At 39.3% G+C, this 27,512-nt stretch overlaps 1 protein-coding gene across 6 annotated transcripts; it reads left to right on the forward strand.

Moving 5' to 3' along the window:
- The first annotated feature begins 4 nt into the window (after nt 1–4).
- Nucleotides 5–27,289, forward strand: RCOR3 (REST corepressor 3). Of its 6 annotated transcripts, none has more exons than XM_065058380.1 (12): nt 9–279; nt 841–897; nt 6,798–6,875; nt 8,453–8,505; nt 10,237–10,398; nt 10,733–10,857; nt 12,437–12,533; nt 15,188–15,406; nt 17,045–17,122; nt 17,911–17,968; nt 23,301–23,542; nt 23,995–27,289. In XM_065058380.1, the coding sequence occupies exons 1-12, from the start codon at nt 138–140 to the stop codon at nt 24,337–24,339; spliced, it is 1,656 nt and encodes a 551-aa protein (XP_064914452.1). In that variant the 5' UTR covers nt 9–137; the 3' UTR covers nt 24,340–27,289. The 6 variants fall into 6 exon arrangements, with proteins under 6 accessions (XP_064914454.1, XP_064914455.1, XP_064914452.1 ...); XM_065058381.1 differs by having other exon boundaries at nt 10–279; nt 12,437–12,515; XM_065058382.1 differs by lacking the exon at nt 23,301–23,542 and having other exon boundaries at nt 5–279.
- Nucleotides 27,290–27,512: the final 223 nt, after the last annotated feature.

Consider the following 27,512-nt stretch of genomic DNA (forward strand, 5'->3'; position numbering starts at 1 on the left):
GGGAGGAGGGGCCGGCGCCGCGGCGGCCCGAGGGGGGGGCGGGGAGGGGGCAACATGGCCGCTCCGTATTAACTTCCCCCCCTCGGCAGCCCGCGCTGCCGCCGCTCTCCCCCGCTCCCCCCCCTCCAAGCCCTGACATGCCGGGCATGATGGAGAAGGGAGTGGAGCTCTTAGGGAGCAAGAGCCGAGCAGCCCCCAACGGCACCAAGAGCAGCAGCCCTTCCAACGGGCACTACTCGGAGCCGGAGAGCGGCGGCGGTGACAGTGGCGACGAGCACGGTGCGAGCCTGGGGCCGGCCCCGGGCCGCCCCGCCAGCGGGGGGAGGGGAGGGTGGCGGGAGGGGCGGCGAACCGCCTCCCCCTCCCCTGCGCCGGTGTCGTGTCGGGGCGGCGCGGGCGCTGCCGCCGCCGTTACTCCTCCGCCGCCGCGCGCCTGTACTGCGGCGGGCCGGGCCGCGGGCGGGGGGGCTGGGGGGGCGCGGGAGCGCGCGGCGCGGCCCTGCGCCTGCCGGGCGGCCCCACGGTGCCTAACGATGGGGAGTGTCTCCCGGGAGCCGCCGCCGTCCCCATTGTTCCGCTGAAATAAACTCCCCCTTCCCCCCTCCGGCCCCCTCCCCGGCGGTCGTCGGGGCTTAATCCGCGGCGGCGGCGGGCGGGGTGGCGGGGCAGGGGGGAGGTGGCTTATTCCGCACGGCCGCGGCGAGGCGGCGGGGGCTCCCGGGCGGTGCGTCCGCCAGCCCGCCCGCCACTCGGCGGTAGCCTGGGACGGCGCCTGCCCGCCCCCACCCCCCCGGGGATACCCCAGCCGTTAATTTCTCTTCCCCCCCCTTTGCGTTGCAGATGTAGGAATGAGGGTCGGAGCGGAATACCAGGCGCGCATTCCTGACTTCGAGCCCGGTAAATCGCTTTTCGGCTGTAACCTGACATGCCGCTCCCCGGGCGGGAGGGATGGGGTCGGTGCTGGGGTGGGCTCGGCTCGGGGCTCTCCCGGCGGCGGCTCTGGGATCGTATTTATTTTGCTTTTTCAGCCTTTGTGTTGGCGATCCGGTGGCGGCGGCGGGAGGCTGGCTGGGGCAGCATCTGCTCTGGGTGCACCTGGGGGGGGGGACATCGCGGGGGGGAATTTTCACTTCACTATCAACCATATTATGTGTATCCGGCGGGAGGCGGTGAGGCAGGAGAAGGTTGGATGCGCTTTTTAAAATTTTTCCCCGTCCTTAAACCATAATTCATGTAATATCTAACAGGGTGATTTAAAAATATTTGAGGAGGGGTGATGGATGTTCTCGGGCGAGGGTGGGAAGTGATGCTTCCTGCCGGAAGCGGAGCAGACCTGGCTGCGTGCTGGAGGCGCTGGGTGGAAGATGCGCTTGGAGGGAAACTCCTGGCCCTGGTTTTGTGTGCTGTAGTAGCCTCGCTAGCCCCGTTCTTGCAGTCCGAGCCACTCTCCTCCACCTTCCTCACCCCCCCCACCCCAGCCCCGCCCCGAGGAATACTGGGTACGCTCGCATAGCCTGGTACTTGGCTTTAGTGAGTTCACTGCTCGAATGCTGCCTTGCGTTACTACACCGAGGACTAAGACCGTACGAGTGTTGATCGGTTCTGCTGTAGCGGTCAGATGAAGCCTATCTACTTTCCTGTTCTCCAAACAGGCTCCATTGGTGTCAGATGATTTCCTCCCGGAAGAGGATTGGGCCAGAGCTGCTCACATAGGGCCTCCTAAAGCTGGAGCGAGCCCCTCTTGATGGGCTCAAGTCCTCACAGGCCAAAGAAAAGGCCGGGAGAAAGAAAGGGGGAGGGTGGGATTAAATGGATGCGTGATCTTGGCATAAGGGAATGCCTTTCCCCTAGGAAGGAGCACGTAGTCTAGGTCTCTTTGTTAATAAGACTAACCATTTACACCCTTTATTTTTACATTGCCTATATAAAAATAAACATAAATTAAAATGATAATTTCTAACATGCAGCCTGGGCTTGTTTTTTCCTACAGGCCACTTAAATCAGAAAAACAAATAGTGTTTTTCTTTTGATTAAAAGAACTCTTCACCCCTTGTAGGACAACTGAGGTTCTGTGGCTTCAGTTTTGTAAACTATATATGCAATAGTATCACTGCATTTCCAACTGCAGAACTAATTTTATGCTCTCTTATAACCAGACCTTTTAGAGCTCCTAAGTGTTCTTGAGAGTTGGAATTCAATTGGTGCTCCTTTCCCTAATAACTAGGATTAATATATACTGCTTTACTTTATCAATTCATTTAATGATGGAAATCTTTTTTAATAAGTCATGTGTAAGATGCATAATGTATAGTATTGTTCCTAGTGTGCATATTTTGATTATTAGGGCAAGAAGATATAACTTTTTGGAATACGCAAGTCTCAGAATTTTTTTTTTAATGTCCATAAAGTGTAAAAGAACAATATATACTTACCCTCTTAGCAGATTGGTTATATGAGGAGATCTTGGCAAGATCTTATGCTTTTATCTGTTCTGTGTATTTTTCTTATTTTTTCTTGTGAAACTTGAGGCATCATTTCTTAAAGATGGAAGTAATGCTGGACAAAAAGCTGTGCTCTTATCATAGCTACACTTTGTTTATTTTTCCGTATCAAGTGATGTAATGGACACGCCATCATACTTCTAGGTTTGCATATATGGACATACGTGCTATCTCTAATTTACTGAATTTAATGCTTTTTCTTCTTATACTTGTTTTAATGGCTTTTTTTGAGGGTTTTCCGGATACATTAGAATGCATGTTTATTTATCATACTTTTGAGTGCTGTTTTTTTTTAAACCTCCTTAAAATAAGTAGATGAGAGAAGGGAATCAATAATGGATGAAACTAAGAAGTTTAAGATACAAAGTAAGCCCTCTGCTCCACACAAAGAATACTAAAGTGAGGAGGATAAATACCAGTCCTTTAGCTTCCCTTAGACCAGGGGTGTCAAACTCATTTTCACCAGGGGCCACATCAGCCTCGCGGTTGCCTTCAAAGGGCCGAATGTAATTTTAGGACTGTATAAATGCAGGAGTAGTTACATTTATACAGTTCTGAAATTACATTTGGCCTTTTGAAGGCAACCGCGAGGCTGATGTGGCCCCTGGTGAAAATGAGTTTGACACCCCTGATTTAGACTGTGTTTAAAAATACTTATAAACAACGCTCTGCAACAATATATTGAGGAACAATATTCATGATTGAAGTTTTGATGATAGTAATTTTTTTTTTGAGTTCATGTACAAAATAAGAAATTGCTTAGAGAAAAGAGTGAATCAAGTGTTTGTTGGTGTGTCTTGGAAGAAGTGGATTGTGGTTGGAAGCAACAATTAGGAGAAGTTAATTTAAACATACTTTTTTGTACCCCTTCCACCACTATTCCCTTTTTACAGGCAAGCCTTCAGATAAAGCTGTGAGGAGAATAGCATTTTTAATTGTTACTAGATCCTACTTCAGTGAGATAAATTTACTTGCTGCAAAAAATGGTTTTAATAAAATAAAAATTCCAGATCTCCTTGTCTAATCTACAGACTTAATAAACCACCTCCTGCACTCCAGTTTTTTCGTCATCTCCTGCTGGTTTTCCTACAGTATGTTATATTCTTGAGGTGGAGATGCACCATACTGTTGTGTCATCCACACATGAGATTATTACTAGAGAAGTTTTATTCTACTCAGATTTGGACTTCTCAAAGGCTCTAGTATGAATTTTGTGTTCTTAATGCTAAAATACTTATTTCCCATTTACCCTCTTCTCAGGGCTGGGGTTGGGGACTGTCAAGAAAGAATGTTTCATACCTTTTAAGGTCACTTACAGATTCCATTTCTGTGTACATCCTTCTAATTTTTCTCCCTCTAGTCTTCCTATATGAAAACAGTCTTTCTTAATGTGAAGCTATTATATGCTATGGTGAAGTATATAAAATTTTCCTGTTATTCCATGCTATCTGTCCTCACATTCCATGGTTTTTTAATTTATTTACTCATTTAAGATTTCAAGTCCTTTATTGTATAAATTGAGTTCTTCCTATTAGTTTCTGTAGTTCTTTTACTACTCTGAAAGCTTAGTCTTGTACAGATGATGGTACTTTGTATGCTGGAAAACACACGCTTTTAAATTGCCATGCTGCTCCACAATGTCCTTATTAAGTCATGTATGCTCCAGATTTTCATTTTATTTTCAATACTTGAAGTAATGTACAGAAGAGCATCTTCCACATGTACCTGATTTCTAATGATGAGCTGAAATCCAGAAAGTGTCAGCTTGCTGCTGCAGGTTTTCTATTCTGAAGGCAACGCAGAGTGCCTATGGGTCATCTTAGCCAGTTCCTTTTTCTAAGTGGTATTGACCGAGGTTGAAGGACAAAAACCTTTTCCTAAGCAGCTTGAATGTGAGGTTTGGGCAGTGGTTATATATGAGATGTATCTCATGGTTTTTCTCTTCCCTGCTGGCTTACAACTCTGTTCTTCTAACATGCTTTGGTTAACATGTTGCCTGGTATTTCCAGCTGCTGTCCATAAGAAGAATGGATCTTTGCAGACAAAGATCATGTTGCCCTTGAGATACAACGCAGCCTTTTTGGGGGGTTCAGGTGCTGCTCACTTGATTACTTGGGGCACAAAGGACAAGAAGCAGTTTTAATAAAGGTAGATCATGGTCCTCCCTATGGAGATGGAGGGTTCCCTGTCCTGTAGCTGTGGATATCCTATATTGAGCACAGGATGCCTGCCTTCAAGCTATCTGTGTGCATCCCATCATTGGTCATCCTTGCTTTCCTTTTGGCAGTGTGATAGTGCCACCTGAATGGAAACAGTTGTCCGATTCCTGCTGGAGAAACAGCACTGCTTCATAAATGGGTGTTCTGGTGGGAGTTGCTTGTCGGTCATGTGGAGATGGCACCTCAGTAGGTGCAATGATAGGGCTCTGAAACTAAGTTTTCAATTTAGTGCCTGAATATTCAATATCTGATAATATCTATGCTTTCCACTTGTCTGCAGGTGTCTAGTTTAGTTTTTGTTTGTTCGTTTGTTTAAAGGAGAAACTGAGGGTATACTCATGTTAAGTATAGATATTTCTTGCTCACACCTTTAAATTCTGATGCATTATCTGGTGGTCCTGTTTTCTCCTCATTTCTTAGTTGAAGAGTGAAATACAGGGCACTGGTCGTTAAGTTGTGATGAAAAACGAAGCGGACAAGAGAAATGTTGTGCCTGTAACACATTTGTGTTACTCTTCATGAAATACTGCGTTCCTAATGACAAAAAACATCTTTTTCGTTCTGAAGTAGAATGTTATATTAAGTTATTTTTTTCTTATCTATCAAAAGCCTTTCAGAGTTTAGTGCTTCTTTTGCCTTCAAACTGGTGCTTTGTGAATGCTTGTACATCTTTAACTTGTTACAGAGTTTATGGAGCGTTTAGGTTATCTGTCTCTCACATCTCATTTTGGAAGATGCCTGGGTTCTCTTAGTTGTTCTAATTAACTGGTTTTCAAATTGACAGTCATAATGGATCTAAATATTACAAAGATGATAGCAAATACAAAACACTGCCAAACTGAAGAGGGAAAAGCAAGAAAACATAGAACATAGTTAGAAAGCACCAAGTCATTTTCCAAAGCATCGAATTGTTTTGCTTTGCTTCCTTCAACAAGACACAGAACCTAAATATGAAGTGTGGAAGCTTAAAATTGAGTGAAAAGTTGTTTGTTTCACTGAATAAAAAATCTGTCCTATAAGAAGTATGCGAGGAAAGTTCTTCTGAGGGTGATTCCTCATGGAATTAATACTGATACAGGCATAAATGCTGCAATTCTTGAGCAATGTCTTAGTAAGATAAGCTGTTGTAAACAAATAGATTGTAAGAGGATTTATGTAGCAGCATACATTTGTAAAATGTTCATGGAAAGCAACTATTAGTTAATGCTTTTCCAGTATTGGGGAATTTCATCTTCTTTTACAGTGTGTTTTTAAAAATCAAAGACTATGATTTAGTGGTTTGTAGAAACTTGTGTCAGTATTGCAAAAATTGCTCTGTCCTCCTGATAGGTTAGGTAACTTGAACTGCTTCCCTTGCTGCATTGAGGTGGAGGTGAAGCACAAACCAACAAAAAAACCCAAACCCTGCCAAAAACCAACCAAATTTAAAAAAAAAAAAAAAAAAAAAAAAAAAAAAAAAACAAACACAAAAAAAAAAACCTTTTAAACCTGACTACTTGCTACAGCTATACAGTTAGTTGGCTATGAATATCTAAATTACATGGCTATGAAAATCAAAACTACAGAGAGATGAGCAGAATTGTTTCTGGCATAGTTGTTAGTATAGGTTCTTGTTGAAAGATCAGGATGGTGACTGTACTCTACCCACTATCTCGTATTTTTTTTTGTTTCAAGGAAGTCTAACTTAACACAGTAGATTCTGATGCTTCTATTATAGTTATAAATGCTAGAGCACTAATAGATAATCATAACTTTGGGAGGACTGTTCCAATGCAAGTACCTCTAAATATTGCATCCATGTCAAGTTTAGCAATGGGCTTTAATGCTTCAGCTGTGGTAATCAGGATCCGGTCTAATATCCAGTTAGGACTGAACCTCTAAGAGTAGTGCTCAAATTCAGCCATTCCATGTCTTAAGGAAATAATGTAATGTGGAATTAATGATTTTTGTTGTTGTTTCCCTCCACTTAGTAGCTGGGCTGGACTTCTTAATGCGGGTGACTTTTACTTACTGTCCTGTGAATAGTTGTTTTCTAGCTTGTATTTATAAATACTGAAGCTTACGTGTTTTCTTACAGGTGCCACAAAATACACTGATAAAGATAATGGAGGGATGCTTGTATGGTCTCCGTATCATAATATTCCAGATGCCAAGCGTAAGTCCTTCCCTGCTTAGGGATTTGGATACTTAGCTAAATAATTGTTTCTGCTGTGCCTGTTCGCTCTTTATTTTACACACAGTGGAACTGCAAATTAGTAAATTAAACGCGAAGTTTCTTTCATTTGTTTCTCTAGAGAACTCCAGGGAAAGGAAAGATCACCTTCTCTTATTTTATAGTTAAGTCTTTGTTTCAAATCACACTGCCTGTGTTGTATCATCATCATCAGTGTCTGTGAAACCTTTAATTATTAGCAAAAGAAGAAACCTTCTAAACATGAGGAACTTGCTGCTCTAAATTTCTGGGAGAAGGAGTTGCAGTGTGGATAAATTGAGAAAAGATGTCTTGAGGCCTGATTCAAGGGGAAATTATTATTGCTGTCTCATCAGGAAAAACTGTGCATTTTCTCCCTTCAAAAGTGACCTGAAATGCCAGAATCATCTGACTAAATGTGATTAGTTATGTGTGTAATGTAGTTTAAACCTGCATCCTGTACTAGAATTTCCCATATGTAATATAGGGGAGTAAACATAGAGGATGCAGTCATGAGAACCTGGTCCTCAGGACAGTTTCTACCTATTACCAGTAGTTACAGTTTTGTTTCCCTCTTCGTTTGAGGGAACATATATTCTACTACTGCGAAACAGTTAGAAACAGAATACAACTATGATTATTAAACATTCATTTCTTCATTCCTTTAAAGTACAATGAACTCTTCGCTGCAAAGCTTCATGGCAAGGATCTCTCTGGTCCATTTGAATAAGGAGGATATAATTATTTCCTGTTCTCAATTATGCTTCCTTTCCACAACATGTAATTGCCACTTTATTGTTAACTGCAGAAGGTGGATGGGAAGAGTTTGTTTCTTTAAAAATAAAAAAGTAGCCATGGAAGATGAAAACTAGCAGGACTTAATTGCAAAATGATGAGAAGCGTTCAACTCAAAGCTGGATCTAGTATGGCCAAATACAATTTAAAACATATATTATTGACAAATCTGATCACCTAATTATTGGATTTTCATATTCTCTATTGAAAATTGACTTCCTGCAATGGTTAAAATTAATGTGGGTCAGTCTAAACTATATTAATATTGAGGATATGCATAATCATTCATCTAGGATCTCTTTACATTAATTTTTAACATGTTTGGGAGTGCAAACAGTAGAATTAGTTCAATTTAAAACTAACCCAGGTGTCTGAACACCCCCTCAGTGTGTCTGTGCTCTTAGGAATGGGTTCCAAGAAGACATAGCCTTTCAATAACCAGCTAGCCTCAGATTTAAATAAAGCCTCTGTGGCTTTGTTGTAGTAAAAATGTGACAGAAAGTGTGTTTCTCACTGAGAATGAGCTTGTGTAAAACTTTTATAAAATTACACGTTAGATTAAAAACAGTGGGTTTATGTATTATTAATAAAGCTATGAATATATTTAACATTTTTGGGGGGTCTGGGCCTATGCAGTGTATTAAAGCATGGGAAGACTGTTTTCCCATGCTAGATGGCTAATTCTGTGTCACCTTGTAGCAGAACTAAAAGTACTAAAGAATAATTCTGACATTACTTTGTTACAGTGGATGAATATATAGCAATAGCAAAGGAAAAACATGGATACAATGTGGAACAGGTAAGTGCTACGAAATGAGAGTGCTCATTTAAAGGACTTTTAATATAAAAGTGTAACAACTCTTTCTTTTTTTCCCTTGGTTACCATTAATTAACGCTGTTTCTCTTCAGGCACGGCAGCAAACACTGCAGTTAAATGGATCTGCATACAGTTGTGGTCTGGATTCTCTGCAAAAGATTGAGCTCTTTGTTTTCATGACATGCTCAGCTTGTAATGTGCACTTTTGAAAGGTTTGGTATGTTTCTTAATACACTGGGCATGTCATGCAATCGTGTGTGTATATTTAGCTGAATAATTTATTAGGAAAGCAGCTTACAAATTTAATGTTCAATATTAGAATGCAAATATGGTACAGTTTTGAACCATTAATTACAATAGGGTCAGCACTGGAAAGGTTTGCGTATTTAAAAAAAAAAAAAAGAGGCAAACCAACTTTAAGTGAGTTTTTTCAGAGGCAGGTAATCAGAATCAAATTCTAGGTTTGAGGGTAACAAACAAATTCACTCAGTCACCGTCCCATGAAAAGTACAGGATAAAACTTTGGTGGTCTGCACTTAGTTCTATTGCCATTTTCTTCATAAATTTATGTAAAAGTGATGTTGCCTATTGCAAAAAAACATATTTGGTGTAAAAGTGGAAACAAGTTTTATGATCAAGTTTTGGAGGATGGAAGCTCATAGTAGCAAGGACGTGCTGGTCAACTGCCATCTGAAAAAGAGGCTGCCAGTGTTATGAAGACCAGAATACCTGCAGTTGCGTGATGCTTGTTTATGGTTTGGCTTTTTTTTGGGGGAGAAAGGGAACTGAGAAATCTCAAAATAAGTCTACAAACAACCACTAATTTTCAAAACAACTTGTGGTACAAAATACTTTGTAGACTATTCACAGTGTAATAGGAATGATCTTTGCAAGAGGTGCTTGTCACTTGCCAATTGAACAAGAAAAGAGGTTTGCTATGTCTGGGTTATTAGAAGATGTGAAATCAGGGGTTTGGAGAGTTGATGAACAACTGGTGATGATGTCTCCACTGTGTAGCTGAAACTGAGTGGATTACGTTTCCCAATTCCCATGCCAGAGTTGGCATCAAATCTGTCATTGATTCTCTGGCAGAAGGTCTGTTCAGCATCCAATTCTTTAAGAATATCAAGCAATGAAATTATGTAAGAAAGTATACTTAAATTTCCATTCCTTATTGGGTGCATGTGACATGGAAGTGGCTGTGCTGTTATTTGTGGATTGGAGAGTTGTAGAGAAAGACCACTCTCACTTTGAACCTTCAGACCTGTATTTTGGATGATCCTCTGGCTGCTGAAAAGTATTCTTATATTCTTTTTTGAGTGAGCTGGTAATAAAGGTCTGAAGACCTACAAGGAGCTGCCTAGGTGATACATAAGCATGTGAAGGAAGAAAGCAGGTCACATTTGAGTCTTGTCAGCCTAGTTCATGCTGCTTCAAAATTACTGCTGCCATGCCAACCTTAAATGGTGTAGCTTTCATACCTTTATTAAAGTGCAGATGTGCCCACTCTTCACATCATCTCCAAAGAGAATTTTGTAACCTGTAGTACAGAGCAAATAAAACTGTAAATATATTTTGAGAAGGGGTTCTAGTAGACAAATTTTATTTCAAATAAATAAATCGCCTTTTTTTTTTTTTTTTTTTTTAAATTTAACTTGTCTCAGCATCTTAGAAAGTTGACTAAATCCAAAAAGGGACTATTTCTTTTCAAAGGCTCTCGGCATGTTGTTCTGGCATAAACACAATATTGAGAAGTCTCTTGCGGATCTCCCTAACTTCACTCCTTTCCCTGATGAATGGACAGTTGAAGATAAAGTCCTGTTTGAACAAGCATTTAGCTTCCATGGAAAGAGCTTTCACAGGATCCAGCAAATGGTAATGTAATATTTTAATCAGAAGCATTAAACAGTTCCAGATGCGTTAAGAACAAAGGCTCTTGGGCTGAAATTTCATGTTGATTTCTGTATGGAAGTTTCAGGAACAACCTTGAATATAAGATTTAAGTTAATTTCATAGCTTTCTCACTCTAAAAAAAAGCCTCTTCTCCCATCTCCCTTTTTAAAAAATGTTATACAAATATATCCCTCCTTTCCATCTCATCCATTCATTTGAAATATTTGGGTAAGGGTGGTTGTAAATACAGCAGAATGATACTCTTGAGCATGATTTTCGTTTTACCAAGTATTAATATGTTAATGAATTCTTCTAGCTTCCAGACAAGACTATTGCAAGCCTTGTAAAATATTACTATTCTTGGAAAAAAACTCGCTCTAGGACAAGTTTGATGGATCGGCAGGCTCGAAAACTAGCTAATAGAAATAATCAAGGTGACAGGTAAGCTGCATATCCTTCAGTAGCTAACCAGAGACTGAAGTATTTCTAGGCAGAGGTGTTGCAGTAATTTCCAAGCATTATGTTTCAGCATGAAACATGTTTTTAGGTTTAAGCATCTGTGGTGATGTCTCTGCCTTTAGCAAGGGTTGTTTGTTTCCCGTGCTTTAACAACTGCATCACTCCAGTTGATGTGAGTTGTGATAACACACTTCAGTGCTGTAATGGGTAACTGTAAAAACAAGGGTTTCAAAAAAACCCTGAAGTCTGGAATGTGGTTTAGAAATAATGCTTTATTTGATAAGTCTAACCTGGTATTATTGTGTGGAGAGGAGAGTGTTCTTGTGGATGTGGGGGTTTCCTGTGGTGTGGTTTGGTTTGTTTGTTGTTTTGTTGTTGGTTTGTTTTGTTTTTTTTTGGGGGGGGGGAGAGGTGAACAAGAATGGAATTAAAACTGAGAAATCAGCCACTGTAAGGAGCTGTAGCAATTAGAATGCCCAAGTGCTGCTTTATAACAAAACTTCATATAAAATATTATTTTAGGAGACTTAGAACTGCTATCAGTCAAAGAATTAGAGCTCAAAATAGTTTTAAATTGTCTTGGATAGAAGGGAATGACGTTTCCCCTGGTTACTAGGAAATTAAAATTATAATGCACTTAGTATACTTGAGTAATAACTTTCACTTTTTAAAAAAGTTATTTACTATGTTGAATGTTTAAGTAAAATAATCATGTTTGCATTGGAAAGTATGATTTTACATCTGTGGAAAGCTGCCTAGCTGGAGCAAAAGGGTCTATTTAATTATGTTATTGAAAAGAACTCCTGAAATCTAAAATTCATATACTTACTCAGTGATCCTACAGTTAAAAAATTACAGAAGAAAGTCAGGTTGCTTCTAATACAGCAGATTTGCTTTTTTTTTTTTTTTTGTAATAACTAGAAACGTTTGCGGTGTTATTCATTTGTTCAGAAATTATATTGTGTGGATGACCAGATTGGACCTGACTAAACTAACTGTTATCCTTTCAACCTTTTCCCTTTGATTTAATTAAGCAGATGTCATTTACCTCCCCTCCCAAACTGCCAGATCTCGAGCACTTTGGTGAAAAAGTAGTCCTATGTTTTCCCATGTTATATTGTCCCCTTTTGCTTCCCACAGACTTCAACAAGTGTTTATTCATCCACCTGGTGCAGTGGATTGAAAATTGATCTATTAAAACTAACGTGACAAATGGAAGGTTATTTCTAGCCTTGGTATAGTTGACCATGTAGGTGTTCATGCTGGCACAAGTGGTTGAATTGAAGAAAGGTGACACCAAATGTTTCGGCAGAAGTATCACCACTGCTTAAAGTAATTTTGAAACTGCAGTTAAGGATTGCTTGTTTAGCATAGTAATGATTAGAATTTAATAAATGAAATATGTTTGTAACAGCTCTTCACAAAGTTATTTGTCATTTTCAGATGTTGTAAACTTAGAGTAGATATTTTAGAGTAGATAATTCTGTCTCACCTTGATACATATATGTGTTTGGGGTTACGAAATAGATAAAATGACCAGCTTCTTCTAATCTGTCCTCAGTGATGATGACGTAGAAGAAGCTCATCCAATGGATGGAAATGATAGTGATTATGATCCCAAAAAAGAAGCCAAAAAGGAGGTAACAGATAGCTTAATGGTGAATGTCAGTTTGTTTGTTTTCTGTGAATTTGTTACTGTGAAGGATATGAATTGTAGTAAAGAGGTTTAGCTTGCAGCCTGCTGAAATCACAGGGGGTTTATGTGATCAAGATCTTGACAGCTTCTGATGGAAGCAAAATTTTGTCATATACTTTTGCCATTCTGTGGAAATAAGTGCATCTCTCATTCCCTTCACTCTCCCTGAGAGATCTTCAAGTTTTATAAGAGATGTATGTTATCACTACCTGGTAGAACAATGTTCCCTCTCCCTCTGTCTTGTTAATATGTTTACAGTTTTACCAGTTGTGAATTATTGGACTCTAAATGCTTTGCATTTTAAAATTAAATGACATTTTTCCAAGAATAACATTTTTTTTATTCTTTCAAAGCCACAGTGAGGTTATGCGTTTCAACTAATATGTGGCTTTATTGAGACGCTTGCTATTCATAAATGTAGAGAAAAACATTTTTATCTCTTCTAATGTTCCCTTACTGTTAGCTTTACAGGTAAGTGCTGTATTTGGGGTATGTTTAGGTTTTGGGGTTTTTTTTGGGTTCTTTTGGTAAACATTAAGTTCAGTGTGTAAACGCTTACATGTTTCCCTGATCAACTTAATGCCTTTGTAATTTTCCTAAAATGGGACAGTTCGTGCCCATTCTGGAGAATATGAGGGGAGAGGTAGTGCAAAACCTCACAGTCCCATTAAGTGATACCTAGTATCATTGGTGAAACTTTGCATTTCTACCAAAAATGATGTTGAGTGAGAGACTGGTAGTTTTAGATTCTGTTCTCAGCTTTGCAGTGACTTTCAGTGTATCAGTTTATCTAACTGCCTCAGGGCCGGGGGGGAAGAAGACAATTACAATTACCCATTCATGTAAAAGAGTTCGGGGTTTTTGTTTTTGTTTTTGTTTTTTAACATGTCAGGATATGTTTTTTAGAACTTGAAATGGCACAAGGTCTAATAAAGAACCTTTTTACTTTTCATTCTGCTGTTGTAACAATTTTCTTGCAATCTGTTGATTTGAGTTGCTGCCTAAAGCACTTCTAAATAAGGGCTATTTTGTTCCATTTACTTTCCTTGGCTATTGTTTGAATCACTACACACAGTCCAGAACAAACGTAGTGTGTTCATAGACTTCTAGGAACAGGACAAATAGGTTTGCAGTTTCTCATGAGCTATTTGGATCTACATAAGGCGATTTTGTGATCTAATATTTCTGGTAGGATTTGCGTACTTTCACTTCCTAAGAAAAATATAAACTGAGTAGGCTGCTTGAACACGCTGAGCGATGGAAACTTTCTGTTACCAGAGAAAACTAAAACAAGCCAAACACTCTAGCTTGACAAGACAGAAGCCTGAGAGAATATTTTCACTTTAAATCTAAATCAAAGAGAGAGGAACTGCAATTTCATACTGAAAGAGCAATGCAGAACCAAAAAACAAATTGTATAAATGGGCCAGAATTAAACTTTAACTTCAGGACTTTCAGATGGCAAAGATAAAAGGCTCTGTATCAACTTTCCAAGGAAGAGCAAATATCTTAAGTGCTTTCAAGATGGCCTTTATGAAGTCTGTGGACTGGATTAAGATGTCACATTAGCTGGGAAGCGGATGCAGAAGAAGGTCAAGCACAGTAGAGTAAAATACTGTTTGTTGATCTGTTCTAATGCTACAGAACATAAGAATAATGGCTGCTGCAATTTGTTTTCTCTGCGCTGCAATCAGGTGAACTCTTAACCTGCATGGATGCCATCAGGGAAGAGCAGTAGGGAGCTGCTTGAGGTAGCAAAAAGCCTGAATCCCACCTCTGTTCTGGTACTAAACATTGCTTTGAATTGGGAAATCCTTGCAGGGAAAGTAATTTTTGCTTATCCTGGTCTGCAGGGAACCTACCTGGTCACTCTATGGGAGTCACATACCTGCAGAATAGCTGTTGTGCAGCAATGCCCATTGAAGACAAAGCTGAAATTTTTAGGTGTCCAAGCATATCAAAACAGTAGTTACAAAGGCTCCATCTTCTCTTTGCTATCCATTTCCCCTTGAAATGAGCAAACAACAAAGGCTTAGGTTTGCTAAATTACATGGGTTTTTATAATGATTGTAAAAGTACATCCGTCCTCTCTCTTTTATATCTCGTATCCTCTCCCAAAGCAAACAGCACTGCTGCTTTCCGTGTGGTACTTGCAGCAGGAAAGTGTCATCTCCCTTTCTTGCCCATCTTGGTTGACTTTCTCTTCTTCTTCTCCCCGATCTTCACCTGAGCTCTTCATATCTGACCAGAAATAAATGTGTAAATTCACTGATTATTTGATTTAAACATGTAATGTGTATTCTTTACCTTATGTGTGCACAAGGTTCTCTGTTTTTGCCCTTTCAGTGTTCGAACTATGATTTCTATACCATTATTGTTTTTTCAGCCATATTAAAAAAAAAAAAAAAAAATGCAGGCTTTGCCAACAAATAACTGGTATGCTCCATCAGCTCATCCACAAAGCTTAGTTTGGATACTGCATGCAGAGGAGGATGTTACCTTAGGTTTTCTTTGTCATAAATATGTTCTTACAATGCTATGTTATACTTTATTCTTTAATAAAGTTGTATACAAGATACTGTTATTCTTTAATGATTTATTTCTTGTTAATTAAAGGGCAATAATGAGCAGCCTGTTCAGACCAGCAAAATAGGTCTGGGTAGAAGAGAGTATCAGAGCTTGCAGCATCGCCACCATTCTCAACGTTCCAAATGCCGTCCACCAAAAGGCATGTACCTGACCCAGGAAGATGTGATAGCTGTTTCCTGTAGTCCCAATGCAGCCAACACAATTCTTAGACAGCTGGATATGGAACTAATCTCGTTAAAGCGACAGGTACCATGGGTTATTGGTCTTGTTTTGTTTTCATCTCAGATTATTCTGATTATAATGATTTTGAAGACTAACCATGAAGATTCTGAAACTTCTTTAATGTGAGTCTTCCTAATTTTGTTTCACAGTTATCACCAGTAATGCTGGACACTAGCTGACTAGCTATTATTTGGTTTTGGTTTTTATATTCATCTGCTCTTATGGATAACATGAAACAAGATGACTTCTTTAAAAAAAAAATGGTGGGGGGAATCTATGGCATGAAAACAGTGTTACCAATTTGGTACAGGAGAAAACGGAAGTAACTTTTTTTTTTTAAACCTTTGAAAGTATTTGTGTGCCAGGTGAGAGTGAGACCAGTGAAGCAGAGGAAGTTATGTTTTGCTTGAAATCATAGCTGTTTTTCTGGATGCCCTTCCCCACATACCATGAGAGTATGGGGTGAGGAAATAATGGGCCTAGTTATTTCTCCATTTGAATTGATGAGCTTTCTACTTCTTACTAAATTTAGAAAAGCTTTGTAGTCCTCACCCTTAAGAGGACAATTGCCTGTGTTCTTTGCATGAAGAAGTTGACTTTTGGCACCTGAAGTTGAAACACAGAACCTTTTCAGCTTCTAAGGGTACAGCAGTGTGTATGTGCTTGCTTTCTAGGAGTGATGGGGCTACAAAGTCAAGGCTTATCTCCTGGAATTTCTGCCTACTTATAGACCACTAAGAGCTGCCATGTTGCAAAATCATGGAGTGGATGAAGGGTTTCATGGGGTTTTTGCTCCCTTATATTCTTTTACAGGAGAAATATGCTTCTTTCTGTCACAGCAGGACTCTGGGGCTAAATAGCTTAGGTGGGTTTCACTCTTTAGCTTAAGTGTAGGTGAGTTACAGCCTTGAGGTTGTGTTTCTCTTTTTTCTTGCAGTGATCTCAGAGATGCAGCCTTTGGAATCTCCCACTGAGTTGTCTGCTTTTGTGTCCATACTTAAGAACACTTGTAATAGCTGTGCACCATAGTATGCAAAACTCTTTTCTTACCTATGTTACCTTACATGCATTGCTGTCGGGTTTAAATGGTTAATAGATATGTATATATAATATGTCATTTGGAAGCTCTCTCCTTCTTATGGACTAAGATATTTTATTTAAATATTTTAAATCATTTCAAGAATCACCATTGAAGGAAATCATGATGATCTGAGGTCAATAAAAAGCTGTCAGAAGGAACTAACTGGAAACATCTCATAAATTTTTTTTTTTTTAAAGTCCTTTTTGGAGAAGGAAGAAGTTAATGTATACAGAACATCTCACTTAGCTTTCTGAGAACCAAGTTTTGTGTGTAGAATGTTCTGCATACTTCTTCAAGAACATATGCATCATTATCAAAACTTGTTTATGTCCTACTTTCGACATTCCTGCAGACAAACTGTTCTTTAGAAAGACTGGCTTAAATATTTTTCTCTCCGTAGCAAACTGTGCTGTGTGTTTTGTTTTTGTTTTTTTTTTGAAACAGTTAAAAGTAGTGAAGCCTTAAACCATATTTCTCTTTCTAACTTAGGAGGTACACTTGTGGCAATCCTAGTGAAGATATATGTGTAAAGTGACCAACTTTCTTTGTGGAGCTGATTAACTTTGTTGTTTTTGACCAAGGTTCAAAATGCTAAGCAAGTAAACAGTGCACTTAAACAGAAAATGGAAGGCGGGATTGAAGAATTCAAACCTCCTGAGGTAAATCAGAATAAATATTAGAACTCATGGCCTTGCTCTTACATTAGTGGGAAGCTACAGAAATGTGTTTTGCTGCAGCATAGTGTTTGTGTTTCAGCAGTAGCTTAGAAAGGATCCATTGAATTACAATCAGGGGTGAGTCTGGTTTCTTTACTAAAAGTCAGTTGTAGGCTGTTTTTGATGGCAACTGGCTGAATAAAGAAGCAGAAGAAAATGAAATGTCATGTCTGCTCATGACAATAGGGAACTGAAATTGAGCCCAAATATATGGATTTTTGTTTTTTTCCTGATTAAAGGTAGATAATGTAGATTGCTAACAGTAAATTCTGTGCCCTATGTGAAAGCATGACTATATATACATTTGGGCATCCAATGTGAATGATTGACTGCTACTGAAGTTCTCTTTTTTGTGTGTTTTAAAGGCTTGGATATGAAACATAATATGAATGCAAAACACGCCAGACACCAAGTCCTAATAGTCTAGACAAATGTAACTATAAGTTCAAATTCTGTCTGCATCAAGATCATTAGCTTGTGCAGAAGCTATGATGTAGCTGATATTAAGAACTGCAGTAAAACAGAGGAAGAATGTAGTCCTAAACTCAAATCCTTAAATGCTGCTTCCTCTTCATGAAAGCAATCCTAAACTATTAAACTATGGCTTATAAGCAAGAGATGTTACCTATGTTACAAAATGTAGTACAAGTAAAACACATTCTGATGCTCAGATATTTTGCAGCTGTTGAAATATTTTAATGATCATTGTGCCATTTTTCTGGTTTTAATAGTCTAATCAGAAAATCAATGCCCGTTGGACCACAGAAGAGCAGCTTCTTGCAGTACAAGGTATGTTAATAGTAGTAGCGGCTTGAAATCTGATGCAAAGGATTTGAAGAAGCACTCAGGCTTGTGTTTGTATTTGCCTCTAATGAAAAACTAAACTTTATCTGGTCTTCCAAGAAAGTCACTGGGAAAACAGCAAAACTAGTGGTAATACTTAGCACATTCATTCAAGCAACATGACACTAGTCTTTCATTTACCCATATTAAACCTCAAATAGAAAAGCTAAGCTGGGTTTTACAACGGTAGTAGTATCAAAAATTCCCTTTAGAGAAATTAATGTAAGGTTATTAAATGATGACTAAAGTGGAAGACTGAAGTAATAGTTGAAGTAATAAATTTTCAAGCAAAGACTTGTTAAGATGTCTCAATATCCTTAGATTAGCAAAAAGCAGATGTAAAACTGCTTTAAAGTTACTTTTGTCTGTTCATGGGGGAATAGAAGAGCAGCTGTCTGCCCAGTGGAGGCCTTTTAAGAGTCTGAAGCTGGATATGGATACTTGACTAACAGTCTTGTTGGAGGAAAAAAAAAAAACATTTTCTAGCAGGCTCTTGATACAGCTGTTTTGCAGTTACTTCATTTATAGGAAGGAAAACTGACTCTTGATTTAATATGCACTGCCTAATCAAGGAACATAGAATGGAAATATCTGGAGAGCCTAATGTTGTCTTGAAGTCACTACATATTGTCTTACTTCTGTGGATCATCTTTTTTTGAAGATAATGTAATCAGCCCAGTTATGCACATCTGCCTTATTTCTTTGTATTCTTTACCCCCTCTAAAATGAAAGACTGAATTTCAGTATAAAACCTTCAGATGAAGCAGAACGTCAGTGTAAAGTTGTTAGCTGTGCCATACCTGTTAGTTATTAGCCAGATGACCAAACCTGAAGTTAGGTGTATTTTGAAGTGTGAATAGAAATGCTGAAGAGCATGGTGTGTCTGAAGGCATGCCTCTCAACTCGCATGCCTCAGACTGGGATTTGTATCCCCAAACTGTTTTCTAGCCTAAGTTCATCCTCTCAGTATTGCTAACAAGCTCACTTTTTAAATTTCATTCCCAAATGCAACTGAACGAGATGTGTATGTTTCATATGATAGTCTACTAAGTAGAATGCTTGCTGGAAACATGGGAAAAATCCAGGACCATTGTGCCTGCCTTAACATGAAAGGATTCAAAACATCTTGCATTTTCATAGTTTAGTTATTGGCACTCTCACTAAGCATTAGTTTGGGAAGCAGTAAGAATGCATTGAACTTAAGATGTGGCACCATGTGACCAACAAGGTAAACAATAAAACTGGAGCATGGGCAAAGGGAATGAGGGTTGGTGATGACCCCCCTAGAGATGAGTTCTTGTCTTCTGCTCTCTTCGCTAGGGAATGTTTCATGTTGTAGTCAGCCTCAATACTTAAGGGTGGGGTGGGAAATCAGGTCTGGAAGAATCCTGTTTTCATTGAATTTACTTGTGTTTTAGATATATATGGTTTCCTCCTTATTCCTCTCTTTTGCCACTATATAAAATGGAGATGGGAGAGCACCTTAACACCAGGGTCTAAGTGTGGTTTTGTTTGGGTGGGTTTTTTTCCCCTCCCTACTGCCTGATAGTAAAGTTTCCCTGCTCCTGGAATGAGAGTGCTATAGGTATCAACTTCCCATCCCTCAGGCCAAGAACCCTGCTCTCTTGCTTGAAAATAATTGTTTGAGCTAGTAGACTTGTGCATGAAGAAGCCAGGCTGTCTTTTGCCCTGACTCTGTTCTTAGAAGTAGCCATGGCTGCTGTATTAAAAGCTACTGTAATGTGTGTTAGGCTTGAATTTGGAAGTTGACTTGAGTATGGGTACATTTAGTTGGTACATTTATAGATTTATTTCATCAAATGTATTGATAAATTTTGGCATGTGCTTTTAATAGTTTTACAGAAAACATAAGCATTAAGCAGGTAGGTGGCACTTCTGTGATTTGTTCCCTTGAATTCAGATGTTAAAACCTACTGTGGAAATCATAAGACTAACCAGCAGTAATATAACTTTGGTACTGTGTTCCCTGAATGTGAGAAAGTCTTGTCATCTGTGAGCTAATCTCAAGAGATTGGCAGGAGCTAAAGAGGAGGTAATGAAAAAGCAGTGTGGCTGCCAGCCCTGGGGTTGTGGACTCAGATTTATGACCTCTGAGCTGATCTTTTGCAGTATAATTTATCAGGTTACTGTTCACCTTTGAATATTTATTGAATGTAATGGGCCAATTCCATCACTTGAGGTGTTCTTTAGTTACAAACTTTATGTACAGAAATGTATGAGCATTTTCAAACCTAAATCTCAGCCATATGAAAATTGCAATTGCAAAAAATATTTTAAGACTTGTTTAAAACAAGAAAATTTAAATTGAAAAGTAGTGCATGACTTCCATAGCATTGCAGTGGGTAACAGTTGGGACAACCAGGATCTGACTGTACATGGGGCAGTGGCCAGCAGCACTGTAACCCTGTCACAGGGAAACTGCAGCTCTCAGAACCTGAAGATTGCTGTTGATCATTTCTGCCTCATTGTCATGCTGTATTATATCACTTTGGACCCAGGTGAATGTTTTCTGTGCCTGTCAGTGTTTGCTGGGCTGCACAGCATTAAGCAGCGCATGCAGCAACAAGCTTGGATTTATGAGTTTGAGTTGGACACTGAAGATGAAACGTAGTAGTGAGCACGCACATGTTCAAGTTCACCTTTGCAATTGGGCAAAGTTTAGAAGAGCTTGAAAGATTCCTGTGTTTTCATATGAGCAGGGAGAAAGACATTCATACATGTGAAGTGAGGCTGTGAAGTCATCTTTTGAACTTCACTTTCAGCAACATAATAAAATTATTGAATAACAGATTAAACACTTGAGAAATAATTTGGGTGGTGTTTAGTGCAGAATTTGTGTAAGGATGTCTAAGTAACATGTACCAGTTTGAAAGGGATGATGAGTTGGCATCAAGTCTTACAGATATTTCAGCACTTCATGCATAAAACTTTCACAAAAATGAATTGAACTCTGTTGTGTAGAAATCATGGTGGTGATGCTGGAGCAGTACTAAATAACACTCTGAAAAGAATCCAACATGAGTAGTGCTCTGTGTTTCTAAACTTATGTTAATTTTATTTTCTTTAGATATTTCTTATCGTTGGGCTTTCAGTGAAGGCAAGATACCCTATTTTCGAGCTGTTTGCTTAGAAATGGGCTTTAAAACCTTATTTTTGACAACTTCAGTTTAAGCTAGCCATAAGGCTGAGTCATTTTGCAGATTAAGGAGAAGGAAGAAGTATAGGCAGAAAAGTAACAGAAAAGGCTGAAACAACTGAAAGTCTAAATTAGATTTCAAGCAAAAATGTGCTTTGTTCTGCTGGGCACTTTGTTCACTTGATTAATTGTACAGGATGTTAGAGATGTTGCAGTGGACATTTAATGATCATTATACATCAGTAAGGGTGGTAATGGTAGGGCAATCAAAGGCTGTTAAAACACTGGAGGGAGCACTCTGTGGGCACGCACAGCTTTTGAGGAGTGTGGCTGATCGCCTGTACAACTGATAAAGCACAAAGCCAAACCCCTGTCTGTGCTCTGCCCTCCCACATGGCTCTGCTACGTCTCTTTGGTTTGTTTCTAAGGTTCTTGCAGATAGGATGGTTGGATTCTTTTGTATGCGCCAGAAAAGAGTTTAAATAATATAGCTGGGCTCTTGACAGTTGAAACGTCAGCCTCAGCTGCGGAAATTGTTACTATCCTGGAGCTGAACTATTCTCTTAAATTGCAGCAAGTGCACATTACCACATCAGAAGTGCCTCTTAATGAAGAAAGCAGAAAAGAGCAAAACAAGCTGAAGGTCATACTCTTCACAATTAAGTTGAAAAGGAACGTAGCGCTCAGATTTGAAACAACTCTCGCTTTCTTAATCCTTTGCTTCACCTTCTGAAGTGAGGCATGAAATCAGGCATAAATTTCTTTTCCTGTAATGAGACAGAGTGCCTGTTCTCTAAGCACTGTAGTATGTTCTGAATTATTTTAGCTACCAGGAGCTTCACAGAAGTTGTCACATTGTAATTCACTCATGCAGAGCTGAGAGCAAAAAATAAGTGTTCTGGTTACTCAGCCTGGAATGAAATTCTGTTTTATTTCTTTTAATCTCCAAACTTTTTGTCACTTCTGATTAAAAATATACTTTGTGCTGTGTTCTATGGTGCTGGCCAGTTTGAGGATTTTTTTTTTGTCTTAAGCAGAAGAGAGGAGAAACTAGACACCCTAAATATGACTAAGAGAAAATCAATAACCTTTAGGTTATAATTCCAATTTTAGGTTAAAAACTGATATTTTGTACTCACGGGGTTTTTGTGTTATACGCGAATGTCCTTTAAAAAGTTTTTTTGGTGTACTTTAAAAAGTACATGTTGGGCTTTTCTTGTGAAGTATTTTCTTGTCAAGTGCTTGTGAACACAAGTGACCTATTGATGTCAATATGAAAATGAATGAAAAGAATGATGCAAAGATCTCCTGTCATGCTGCGTCTTGCTGGAGGATTTGATCCTGGAGGCTTGTGCTAGGCTGTTTTGTAGACACCAGTAGATGATATTTGCTTGCATTCCCCAAGGTGGTTGTCCCAAAACCCCCAATTCTTCTGCTCAGCTCATATGGTGAATGAAAGCTTTAAAAAGACTTTGTCAGGTGAATGTTTGCCAGTTGCTCTTCATAGCTTAAGTAGATCACGTCACAAGTGCGGGAGTGAGCGGTATATTGTGATTTACGGAACTGTGTCCCCCAGTTCTGCCCTGTGCTTGGTCCAGCAGCTACTGCCCTCTTCCCCCCCTTCTGCACAGGTTGTGGGCGAAGAAGCATCTGCGTGCAGCTGGCATAGAGGGAACCTGCAGAAGCTGCCAGCGTTTGTCACTTGACTTCTCTGTTGTTACACCCTGTTTACAGCTATGCACACATGCTCGGTTACCCTCCCTCTCCCGTCTTAAACTTGTCTTGGGCTTCTGCCCTTACTGCAAGAACGCTGAAGGATTTACTATGCTTGTCAGAGGCCCGATCTCTGTGGTTTTAGGTTGGGAGGCTTGGTGAGTAAGCCAGGATCTTTAAGAAGAGTGGGTAATGACCTTTTATTAAAGTTCCTGATTTGTATGTTGATGGCTGTGCAATTAAAGATTATTTTGTTTTAATGGAAATTGAGGCCTTCTTGTAATTGAGAAGTCTTCCTAATTAGTGAGCCCTTGGTTTTTAGGTCCCATAGGTTCTCTCTATAAATACATCACACGTAGCTGTGTCTGACTGATTCTTCACAGCTATGTTATTTACTTTGCCTTCCAGGTGTCCGAAAATATGGTAAAGATTTTCAAGCTATTGCAGATGTAATTGGCAACAAGACTGTTGGCCAAGTGAAGAACTTCTTTGTAAACTACAGGCGTCGGTTTAACTTAGAGGAGGTATTGCAGGAATGGGAAGCGGAACAAGGAACCCTGGCTTCTAATGGTGATGCTTCTGCTTTAGGGGAGGACACAAAAAATACTTCTAATGTGCCATCAGGAAAGAGCACTGATGAAGAAGATGAGGTGTGTTTTGTGTACCAGAAATAAGTAAGCATGGGTTGAGGAACAGCATTTTATTTAGTGATATAATGTAAGGTTAACTGGTATGGAGTGGCAAACCGCATTCTAAAGAATGATGATGAGCTTGCATAGAACTTCAGCCAATGTCGTTAACCAGCTGGGAGCAGGACTGCACCTTTCATAGTGATCACGTTACTGTTTTATTGTTAAAATACAGTTCTTGTTCTAGAAGAAGACTCTTGCTTCATAAATATTTTTAGTTCTGCTGTCTATAATGTTTTGGTTGGTGGTTTCTTTTCAATAGCTTCTCAGTTTTTTGGTTCTGTTTTGGTTTTTTTTTTTGGTTTTGTTCTTTTTAAATGCTGTTTCCTGTGTAGTGGACAGTGGCAGCCCAACTGCATCGCGTTCTGGCCGGGATGGCTCTTCACACAGTCTTGTCTTTGTCCTTTGTGCAGGCACAAAGCACTCCGGCCACTCAGTGTTTAGGCCCTTCACCTCCAGCACAGGCCTCTGCTCCAGCACCTACCGCTCCCATGGCAACTTTAAATCAGCCGCCCCCGTTACTTCGTCCAGCGCTTCCCGCTGCTCCTGCTCTCCACCGTCAGCCTCCGCCGCTTCAACAGCAGGTGCGGTTTGTTCAGCCCAGGCCGACTCTCAATCAGCCTCCCCCGCCGCTCATCCGCCCAGCTAATTCCATGCCTCCTCGTCTAAACCCAAGGCCAGTGTTAACCACGGTTAGTGGCCAGCAGCCACCCTCGCTTATTGGAATTCAGACAGAATCTCAGTCCACTCTGCACTGAAGAAATAAAGCAGAATTATGCTAACTCCTACATTTGAAAAATTGCATCAATGTACTTTTCTTTTTCCAAATAATGAAGGGGAGAAAGAGCAAGCCTTCACAGGTATCAGACCAGTTATACAGAGGAGCAACCTAATAACTAGAAATGGAACCACGTGAATGACCACCTGTAGAAAAATATTTTTATGTCAAAGACTTGTACAGCAAAACAATGCCTACAGTACAGCCCTCCTCTATATGAATATCTGTTGAAGGAAGCTAACTTCTTAAGTGAATAAATGTTCAACACACCAAGATTTTGTTTAACTGATTTTTACTCTATTTATTTTATTACAGTTCTTTGTAGTCAAGCATCTAACTACAGGAAGGTAGTCTGGCAATTCTAGGAATAGATGATGTTGTAGAAGACTTAAATGTAGCATTGGGGTTTTTTTGTGTGTGTGTGAATTATTTTTTTTTTTTTTTTTTTTACTTTTTAGTGCAAAAAAGATAATGGCCTTAGGTTCAGAATTTTTAGCCCTGTGTATATCACAGTAGGAGCATTTCACGCACTTGTAAGATGTAGGTGTTTCTTCTCTTTGTTTTTTTTTCCCAGAACACTTTTTCTTGTTTAAAACGGTACTGTCTTATTAAATACTCCTCTGGAAGAGTATTCTGAAGACTCAATGAGCTATTGTACCCAACTTAGTAAATCTCATGTGTGTTTTACTCATGGAAGTTAAACTGCAGCAGGAAACTGGACTCCTGTTTTCAGTTTCTGTGGTGGGCTGGGGTAGAGAGAGAGGCAGCAACTTCCAAGACCCGGAGGGATGACAGGAGGGGAACCATATAGCAAGTACCATTAATTTAATTCGTTATTTCACTATTTCTTCTAATTTAAATATAGTAGCATTTCATTCCTCTGAGAATGGCTGTCTGCAGTTTGTGTATGTTAGAGCATTGATATCTTACCTAAGAATTCATGAGGGAAGTACAGAGGCTGATGGTGGTAGTAGAATATTGTGGCAGTGGAGTTACCTGCTGCCAGCCCAGTCTTGCTGTTTAAATTATCATCTCTGGTTTCTGGTATTTCTGGCGGAGCTGATTTAGCTAGGTTGAGGCTATTGGGGGGTGTGGGGGGGGTGTTTTGGTTTGGTTTGTTTTTTTTACTAAGTAGAGTCTGCACTTGGGTATCACTTAGTGCTTCCAAATTTTAGGAGATTGAAAGATTTTTTTTTTTTTTCTCTCCCCTGCATTCTTGTCTGAAACCCTGATTTATGCCCAGCAGTGTTCTGGGGGTGAGTGTTTTTAGTTTGTTTGTTTGTTTTGTTTTTGAAGTAGATGCCTGTACCCTCCAAGTAAACCAGGCTGCAAATTTCAGTAGCGCTGTTTGAAACTGTGTGATCTGAATCCAACTATTGAAAAATATTGCATTCTTGACTATGTAATAACATTCATGTTGACTGCTATAATATTTAGAAAATTATTTTTGCTTATAGCTGAAATGACATTTGAAAATCCTTTTAAATCCATTCTATTCTTAACTAGATTTGCTCCTGACTAAAATGACATTTTATTTGAAGATGGAATGTGCTTTCCTTAGGCTTTTTCACAGATAAACTGGATGGTCTAACAATCAGTTTAGCAGCTGGCTAAGGTCTTTTTTTATGTGCAAAGGGAAGTTCTTATGAGCATCGGATCCTATTTCATTTGTAAATCTAGTACTGAAGTTTGATAGTTGTGACCTGAATTGCAGTTAAGGCGTTTACCTTTATGGTTGAGTTCTTCATTTGAAAAAATCTTTTCAGATCAAACTTGAGAGATTTTTCTTTCTGAACAGCTTTCACTGTGCTGAGGTCTCATACAAAAGGTCCTTCTTACAAGGTGGTGGGGTTTTTTGCATCAGGGTAGATGCTTAGCCCTGTACATGAGCATCAGATGACCTCCTGTCTAAGAAAAGCAGCATTGTAAAAAAAGCACTGAGGAATTCATGGTCACTGAAACTTGTGTTCTGGGAGTCGTGTCTCCTCACCAGTCGCACACAAATCTGGCTGCTCTCCAGACTTTAAAACCAATATGAAACCAATCTGGTACCTTTTGACATCCTAAGTATCTCAGTTTAATTGTTAACAGTGATAAGACACATCTACAGGAATTTTTTTACTTCATTTTTCTTAGCATTGAGTCTCCCAGGTGTGTGTATTGTACCTTTGCTAATTTTTGTCTTGTCTCTTGTCGATAGACTTCAGTATGCAGAATGTTGGGTGTTGCAGTACAGTTGGCCGCCGCCAACTGCTATAAAACTGCTCAGTACATTGTAATTCCGTTTAATCTTGTTGAAATATTCTATAACTGGGCAAAGGTGCTGTATTTGAAGGGGGGAGGGAGGGCCAGAGCTAGGTAGTATTTCTTAATTTACGTACACTGTAGCACACAGTAGGGAACTTCTAGCATTTGTAGTACTAAACAAGTATGTACATAGCAAAATGTCTTTATTGTGTGCTTTGCAGAATATGTGCATACAGTTTGCACGTCCTGTTTTGGGGAGTAGGGTTTGTTTTAAGCAGTGTTTGCCTGGAGAGCGATATGCTTGCTGCTTAATCAAAGGATTAAAGTTTCAAAGAAATCTGTGTCTTCTATTTTTATGTACCTTGTAATGGTCTAATATGTTAGGGCCCTTATACTGTGATTCTCTTCTAAATTCATTTATATTTTTTTAAGAATTAGAAATAAAATTATACAATGGTGTTGATTTCAGTGGGAAATTTCTTTTGCCATATCTAGTCTCCTGTTTTGTAATGTAGTAACGAACTCTGACTTCAAGGTTGGCTTAATTTTGTCACTTTAAAAAAATGTAAAATGTTTGCACACTAAAGTTTGGCAGAGAACGTGTATCCTACATTGTTCAAAGCTAATGTAACTCTACAGCTTTTTGTACAGTTTAGTTAATAAAGCAAAACGGTACTAAAAAATGACAGACTTTACAAACACGAGGCATCATCTGAGTGACGTCTTCTAGGAACGCCACTTGCAAAACATGGATGTACAAGAACTATCAGATTGAATTGTTGCACTTTAAGTCAGAATGGGTATGAAATTAAGCAGGTATGTCTGCATTAATAAAACAATCACTAAACATTGCACATCATAATAAAGCAGTTTAATTTGTCTTACAGTTGACTGTGAGCAAAAGGA

This window comes from Columba livia, chromosome 3 (genome assembly GCF_036013475.1).
Source record: "Columba livia isolate bColLiv1 breed racing homer chromosome 3, bColLiv1.pat.W.v2, whole genome shotgun sequence".
Taxonomy (NCBI): domain Eukaryota; kingdom Metazoa; phylum Chordata; class Aves; order Columbiformes; family Columbidae; genus Columba; species Columba livia.

Excerpts from the sequence above, each read along its gene's own strand:
- RCOR3 (XM_065058380.1), top strand. The coding sequence starts at position 138 with ATGCCGGGCATGATGGAGAAGGGAGTGGAGCTCTTAGGGAGCAAGAGC. Across the intron at positions 8,506-10,236 it reads ATGGATACAATGTGGAACAG|GCTCTCGGCATGTTGTTCTG; the intron begins GTAAGTGCTACG and ends TTCTTTTCAAAG. Across the intron at positions 17,123-17,910 it reads AAGAATTCAAACCTCCTGAG|TCTAATCAGAAAATCAATGC; the intron begins GTAAATCAGAAT and ends TGGTTTTAATAG.